Genomic DNA, 8,362 nt, shown 5'->3' on the forward strand with positions numbered 1-8,362 from the left:
GAACAAAAATACAAAATTTTGCAAAGTAAAAATAACCCAACTTATTTAAAAAAAAATATTATTTTAAGAAAGAAATTTCTATTGGTGCCAACTTGTTAAGTAAAGATTGTAAATTAGAACGCAATGTTGTTAGATTCAAGAAATAATCTTAATTTTTGTTCTCGTATAAGAAACTGTCGATCTTTTGTTCAAGTAAACCTCATTTTAAAGTGTTAGATGCCAGATTTCCTGTGGTGGGCGGTGGCGGCCTTTAGTCTCTTTTTAGAGTACTTGTCATGATTAATGAAGATAATTTTGGAAAGATGCAAATTCTCTTAATTGCACAACTCCGCCGCAAGTCACGTTTTAATTTTTGCAGAGAATTGCAATTGAAAATTATAACATTTTCAGAAAGATCAACTCCCCTTTTTATCAGATAAAGTGTTAAAAGTACAGATGTGAATCTGGAATTCAACTGTTTTAATGGTTAAATTACTTCAAATAAGGTCGTGAGTCCTTTATTTTTAAACTCTGTAATAATGTGTAAAAGTTAACCTATCGCCCATTTAAATAAGTTAAGGGTTCGATACTTTTCAAATCACAAAACTGGAACAAAATCCCATTCAGATTTTGATATAGTTTTTTTTACATAGTTTTTGACATTTTAGGATTTATATTTTTCAATTATTATGCTTTATTTGAATGTCGACCATTCGGGACAATCGTAACAATATTTTATATTTTTTATATTTCAGAATTAAAATGTTGGTTTTCTAACAAACAAACAACAGGAGCTATAAATGGCATCTTTTAAAATAAGTAAAAGTTAAGAGCAAAAATATGAATAAAAAATAAAAAAATCCCTTTAAAATGGCTTCAAACGGATATGATGCCAATTCTGGCGCCAAAATTTCATTTTTAGGCAAGTATTATGATTTTGTTTTGATTACTGAGTTTTGAAGAGAATGTACTATGAAGTAGTTTCTGAAGTGAATATTTTTAATTTGATGTCCAATTATAAATCCAAAACTTTTCTAGGATTTTTTCTCTTTCAATTGGGAGAAATAAATATATTTTTACTGGTCAATCAGGGGGTGTATTGTCAACTAATACCTTATTTTTTCTTCCCCTNATAATAAAACTTAGAAAATACATCTTTAACAAATATTCTTTTTAGATTCCCTGGGACCTGTTCACCCTGGTGGAATAAAAAATCTGACAAAACTTCAAAAACTCGGTAAAAATACTTTTTTTAATAATTATTTTTTTTGGAAGTTGTGCAGGCTCCATTTCATAAATTTTTATGGTTTGAAAACAGTAAATAAAATATACAATAGAAAACAGTCAAACTTATATTTTTCCCCAAGGGAATTGGCTTATGACCGGCCAGAATTTAAAAAATGTCTCCAAAATAATTTGGATTAATAAAATTTGAAACGTCCATTTGAAAATGAAAATAGGAAAATGTGAGATATTTCTAAACTGTTATTATTTCAAAATATTGTCATTTTGTTATCAGGACCAGAAAGATGATAAAACTCCCTAGTATTAGTATAACATTGCACATAAATTTATTTGATCTAATTTTTAGTTCGACTTTGCCAGTATGGAGTCATTGGAAGCCTGGAGCATTTCTTCACTTGGTATGGGGAGAAGGTCGCTTGTAATCCAAGGTAAAGATCTAAGATCATCATTTAAGTATTTGGCTTCTTAGAAAGAAGCGCCCTTAAAAGCTTAGTTTTTTTAAGCTCTTTTTTAAACAAATAGATATAGCATTTTTAATTAAACAGAAATGACATTTTTTCGAGAATTTAAAAGTAAAATTAACTCAAGAACCCGGAAACTTTTATTAGTGTTAATTTTTAGGTTCCTCTGTACTATTTCTTAATTATTGTTTTCTGGAAAGTGGAATATATATTTCCTCTAACTTTATTATGATATATCATTAGGACAGCTATAGCAGCGTGTATTCTTGCAACTTTTCTGGGAGGTCTAGGACTTATCAGGTCAATAATAATAATAATGATAATACAAAAATAATAATAAAAAGGAATTTAATCTTTGCCATCAACTTAAATTTTCTAATATCATAGTCTTTGGAACCTAATGGTGTAAACCTTTGATATTTCTAACTTAGATCCTTTTATCTTACAGTAATCATAATTTGAAATATATTTAAAGTTTGGAACATTGAGTTGCAAAGATATAGGGATTAGCAAATTAGAGTTTGTTTGACTTAATTCCTTTTATAAAGGAAGCTAGGAAAACAATGTCACCTTTATTCATTTTATTTTCGCCGATAGTTTCTTAAATAAAGACGAAAAAATGAATAAAAATTAAAATTACTTTTAGGTTTTACGAAGAGGGAGATGCGGCTTCTCTTGTTATTCCTCGTAATTCAAAATTTAGGTAAAAAAATAATTATAATTCAAAAAATTTAAAATTAAAGTTTTCAGGATTCTTTATCACCCAAAAAAGATAAGGAGAAAATGATGATCTACTCTTTAAAAAAATAGGGGATATATCGTGATTCCCAATAAACTGTGGATATAGAACACGACAACAAAGCAATTTTATGTATTTGATGTTGTTATTAAAAAGGGAGTGTTCGCGAAAAATGAAAGGGGATAAAGACTTCCGGCTAAAAATTATCTATGGTGATCGCTACTAATCTTGCTTCTATCTGTTGTGTCTATAAGGAGAAAATTGTTAAACACAGCTCATACCGAAGAAAGTAGCGTCCATACAAATTCAGAGAGTTGCAACATTCGACTCGGATCGTAAAAAATCAATTTAATTCCGAACAAATCATTCAGATATTATAACCTATAATCATCGATAATTCTTCGACGCATTCGAATATAGTTAATATTTCAAATTATTTGTTATTTGTTTTATATACAATGCACTTAATACGCCGCGATTAGTTGGCCGCTAAGTGTTTCTACTCTGATTGATTCCACGTGGCAGAGACGCCTAGCGGAAAAAATTTGTTATAACCTATAATCATATTATAACATATAATCATATTAACCTTACAACTTGTTTTCGAACATTCCTGGAAAATATGAAAATGTCGTCTGCATTATCAAAAATTCTAAAACAGGAATAAATGTTTTCAAAAGTAACTATTAAAACATTACAATTAAAAAATATTATGAAAAATCAACTATATACGAATACGTCGAAAAATTATCGATGATTATTTGTTACCGTAAGCCTAAACCCCCTTTCATTTTTCGCGAACACTCCCTTTAATAATACAAATGTTTTTACCTCCGTCCATGTTATCTTAAAAATAAACAGTGAAATTTGTTCAAACACTCAAATAGACAATATTAATTACAAATTACCAACTTCTTACGATAACACTGATCAATTACACAAGTAAACTATATTCTGTATATATCCTGATGGTAAAAACATTTGTAATTTCAAACTCTGACTGTCAGGTTAAACATAGCTCATAATTTTAAATAATAGAGATCTACACCTTTAGGTTGCAAAGAAAAAAAAATAGAGAATTTTGAAGATAAGCTAGTCATGAGTCTTCAACTTTTGAGATTAAAACTTAAAAAACTACAATTGATGAATTATAATTTAGATATGACAATGTGCTTTTTTTCTTCAAATGAGCTTGAATTTATAGAATGACATGTTCAATTCACACTTTAAACCTTTATCGAATTTATTATGAATGAGATATTCTCATTTTTCTAGCTTTAAATTTAAACTTCCAATGAGGTTTCTTTGTTGAATTGACTTGTGGATTTATGTTGCAGAGACAATGAAGGAAATTTTCACAATTTAATTCTCTACATGATAGAATATCTGTAGATCATTCTCATTGTTCTCATTGTTTGAAGGATTGTGAATCGAACGTTCCTTACTCTTTAATTGGAGACCCGAGTTTTACACACTTCTCGTACTTAGGATCTATTTCATTTTAATGCAGATCTAAATCCGGATACTGTATCTGCCAGAAAAAATACTCGGGATTCAGGTCCTGACAAATTTTTAAAGAACAAACAGAAAATTTTACAAATTTTTCGATGGTTTTTGCGCTATAACTAAATAAAGCATTGAGAGATTAGGAAGTTGAGATTTGAGCAAAAATTTGTTCTAAGCAGACTTTGGTTGATATTTTGCTCTTTGGATCAGGATCAGGAATCTGCATATTTTTTTGCGTATCCGGATCCAGAAAGCCAAAATTTTGAAGATCCAGCAATTTTGGATCCGGATCCATAGCACTGATTTCCAACTTTTGTTTCCTTTCTATACTATCGGACGAATAAGTAAATTAAGTAAGTTAAAAATCCAATTAAATTATAAAAAAAGAAAAATTTAATGATTTATTAAATCTTGTTTATAGGAATTTTCCAGGATTTTTGTTTTGCCTTTTGAATCAGGATCCAAAGCCAACATTTTTCGAAACCAACAGTTCGGGATCCTTAAAGCACTAATTTCGTTTAAGATTTTAGATTTATTTCCTCTCCCTTTGTGACAATGTTTTCTAGCTGTAAAATAAGCGAATTAAATAAGTTAAAAATCCAATTAAATTATAAAAAAGAATAATTTAATGATTTGTTAAATCTTGTTTCTAGGAATGATATCGACTGGTTGGATAACAATTTCCCCCAAGAAATTCGAGTTCACAGAATAATTTATGAGGTAGAATATATTCACTTTGGCTTAAAGGGACAGACCGGCTATGTAAGGTAGTTGAGCTGAGTATATGCAGTGTTGTGGACAAATTCTTTAGGATTCATTTGGACATATGAATCTTTTTAAAGATCTGTAGATCCTGAGTTAGAGCGCAAAGTCGACGTTCAAAACCGTACTTTTGGGTGGTTATGTTTTCAGAATTGTTTTTTAACGACGACAAAAAATGTAAACAAAATTCTACAGTAAACTAATTAGTTGTTTAGGAACAGGTTGAGAAAATAAAAATTAACTCTTATCATCGAAAATAAGTAATCTTATTCAATGATTAGTTTCTATAATTTCTCTTTAATCAAAAAGATTTTCTGCAGATTTTCTGGAATTTTTATTGAAAAGACGACATTTAAAGAATTTGAAGAAATTTGAGAACAAATTCATAGAAAATAAGAAATTCAATATAATAATGAAAAAGGAAATAATTAATCCTAACTTCGATTTATTGACAAATTTCTTTTGAGAAATATGTTCCTAAACATTTACTTAGTAACTGTATAATATAATTTTTTCTTTATTTTTCGTCGTCGTTATTTAATAATTTAAATAAACCGATTCTGAAAACGTACCCACCCAAAATCATGATTTTGAACGTCGACTATGCACTCAAACTCAGTAATTATACATCGTGGAAACGTTTTATATGTCTCAAATGAATTTTAAAGAATTTGTCCACAACACTGCATACTCAGTTTAACTAACTTACATAGCCGGTCTGTCCCTTCAATATTTTTTTTAATTGAAGTAAATTGCTCGTTGGATAGTAATCTTTTATGTCTTGGTGTATATTGAGATGAAGGAAAATGTTTTGATTTTCTAATGTGTAACTGGATAAAATTGGTTTTCTAATACTTGTGCGTACATTCAAAACTAAAGGAGCTACGATGTCACAAGTCATATAGAATTAACGAAGTTGACTTTCTCCTGCTGTTTATACCTTCTGTTCTAAAGAAGTAATGTCTAAAACATTTTCAATTTAATCATAAAAAATAGTTTGTAATTTTTCCGTTTTAATTTCATAATTTATGTTTTCTAGGCTGATAATGTGCTGACACCAACTGTGATAAAAGCAATTTACAAACAAAGAAAAGATCTTGAAAAACTTACAATGCAGGATAAAACATTCAAGGTATGAACAGGAAATAAGTATTGGATGATTGCGCAAAAGAGGTTTTAAGGAATGCATGTGGAAACAACTGTATCGGTTCAAGGTGATTAGATGAAAGGGGGAAGGGATGGCGCAAGGATGGAAATGCCCGATTAACAATGATACCCATGAATCATTTATCAGATCAATAGTTTTGAAGATATTTTCGTTTTTCTAGGTTTTAAAGTGTTTAGATAATTTTATATGGTTTCCTTCAGAAAATTACGCCACTCACTTTTGTTGAGAAATCACGATTGAAAATATTCATTTTTCTTTAATGATGAACATTGCTATCTTATTCAACCTTCATTAGCCAAACCTTTTAAGGATATTGTTGTAAATCGGGCCTTGTAATCTTTGCATGGAGGGTCACTTGAAATTACGCCTACAGTCCCTTTAGTCCTGGGATTCACATCACAACAGTTTTAAATATTTACAACATATGCTAATAGTTTAAGCAAAAAGTTTTCAGAAAAATTTCCGTGCAAGATTTTTTATACTGTAAACAAACAAAAAAATAATTATTAAGTTAAGTTTAAGCAATAATAGCTCTAATCAAGAATTTGTCAAATAAAATAATGAATGTTGAACAAAGTGAAAATAAGCTATGCAAGTAATTTTATTTTTCCTGTTATTAATAATAAAAAAGGAGATGTTTCGTGTTTGGAATTTTCTCAATTCTAAAATTTTCTGAAATCAACACAACTTGTTCTGTCAATGAAAAGTATTTAAAAGCTTTTGATTAAATTCAATATAACTCCACTCAAATTTGAAATAAATTCTTTCATTCGTGAAAAGTTAGATAAAAACACTACAGCTACAGTGATAACCAGAAAACTGTGGAATAGGGAGACGAAATTAATGCAATACTAAGTGCATTTGATGTTGTCACAAAGCAAATAGTTTTACTAGTGAGTTATTAAATGATTTATTAAGAAAAATAGGTCTGTTTACCTTGCACAATTGCCGTGTTTCATGTACATTAGGCTATTAAAAGTCATAACTTGAGTCTAAAAGCCGTCTTCCTATTCCAGAATTTTCTGGTTATCACTGTAGCCTCGAGATTGAGAACCGAATAACATAAAAATTGCCAAAATATGTTTTATTATTTCTGAGATAACAAATGATGAAAAGTATGTAAGAACCTATCTATTTTAGAACATATACATTTTATATTTAACGAGATTGCAAATAACTAATTATTTTAATGATATATTTAAAAGTACCTATTTCAATATATGAGTGTAAAAGTATTTCAGGATATATCTATAAAAGTTCCTATTTAAGGAAATCTATAAAAGGACTTTTTATTTCAGTTTTAATAATTAGCAAGCTTTTCTTTGAATTACAAGTTTAAGAGTCATAAAAAAGAAGCTTTTTTATTACCAGCTTCCCTTTCATATTTTTGTGGATCCGTTCAGTTTAAAAGCTTGATATAAATCAAAATTGAAATAGAAAGTTGTCTTCATTATATTGATATAATAGCCTTCCATGCCACCATATAAAAATACCTATTTTAGGAAATATGTATAAAAATACCTATTTCAGGATACGTGTATAATAATACCTATTTCAGGATATATGTATAAAAACACCTATTTCAGGATATGTGTATAATAATACCTATTTCAGGATATGTGTATAATAATACCTATTTCAGGATATGTGTATAAAAATACCTATTTCAGGATATGTGTATAAAAATATCTATTTCAGGATATGTGTATAAAAATACCTATTTCAGGATATGTGTATAAAAGTTCCAATTTTAAAGTTTCCAGAAAATCTCCAGCTTACCGATCCAACAGTTACCAATATAGTAAGATAAAATATAGATTGATATTGATAGATCAATAGATTGATAGATCAATAGATTGATAGATGAATAAACTGATAGATCAATAGATTAATAGATCAATAAATTGATAGATCAATAGTTTGATAGATCAATAGATTGATAGATCAATAGATTACTTAAAATGGACAGTATTGAAATTTTGAAATAAATAATATTTATATTCTGAATTATCAAAATATTGAAATATTGAAAATTAAAATATTAAAATATTGTAATATTGAAATATTGAATCATTCGAATTTTGAGAGTTAAACTAAAAATCATAGAAAAATTAAAATATTCAAATATTCAAATACAGAATTCACATAATATTTAGATATTTGAACATTGAAAGTTTTGATTATTATATATATATGATTTTAATATTAAAACATTTCAAGATTCAAATAAAAAATAACGTAATTTTTACATATGAAAATGAAAATAATTTAATATTTTTTTAGCCAAATAAAGAAGATGAAGACTGGGGGTTTGACGATGAATTTGAAAAAGATGGTCTACCCACTATAAGGAAAATATTATTTTAATCTTTCCTCGGAACAAAAACATAAATCTAGTTAGAATTAAGTTCAAATATTTTCTGTATGTGGGTGGGGGGGGTTTGGAGAGGATAATGTAAAACTGAGTTGGTCTCTTCATTTCTCTAAATGCTTTCTCGCAAT

At 28.2% G+C, this 8,362-nt stretch overlaps 1 protein-coding gene across 1 annotated transcript; it reads left to right on the top strand.

Moving 5' to 3' along the window:
• Positions 1-774: 774 nt before the first annotated feature.
• LOC111716912 (uncharacterized) lies at positions 775-8,211 on the top strand (the record flags this gene model as incomplete). Its single annotated transcript, XM_023492420.1, is given in 9 exon segments — positions 775-901; positions 1,157-1,216; positions 1,571-1,652; positions 1,929-1,985; positions 2,332-2,388; positions 4,584-4,650; positions 5,732-5,824; positions 7,587-7,661; positions 8,144-8,211. Coding segments are annotated over 9 exon segments (611 nt in total), but the record flags the coding sequence as incomplete, so codon positions are not given.
• Between the last annotated feature and the right edge of the window lie 151 nt (positions 8,212-8,362).

Source organism: Eurytemora carolleeae, unplaced genomic scaffold (genome assembly GCF_000591075.1).
Source record: "Eurytemora carolleeae unplaced genomic scaffold, Eaff_2.0 scaffold2273, whole genome shotgun sequence".
NCBI lineage: Eukaryota > Metazoa > Arthropoda > Copepoda > Calanoida > Temoridae > Eurytemora > Eurytemora carolleeae.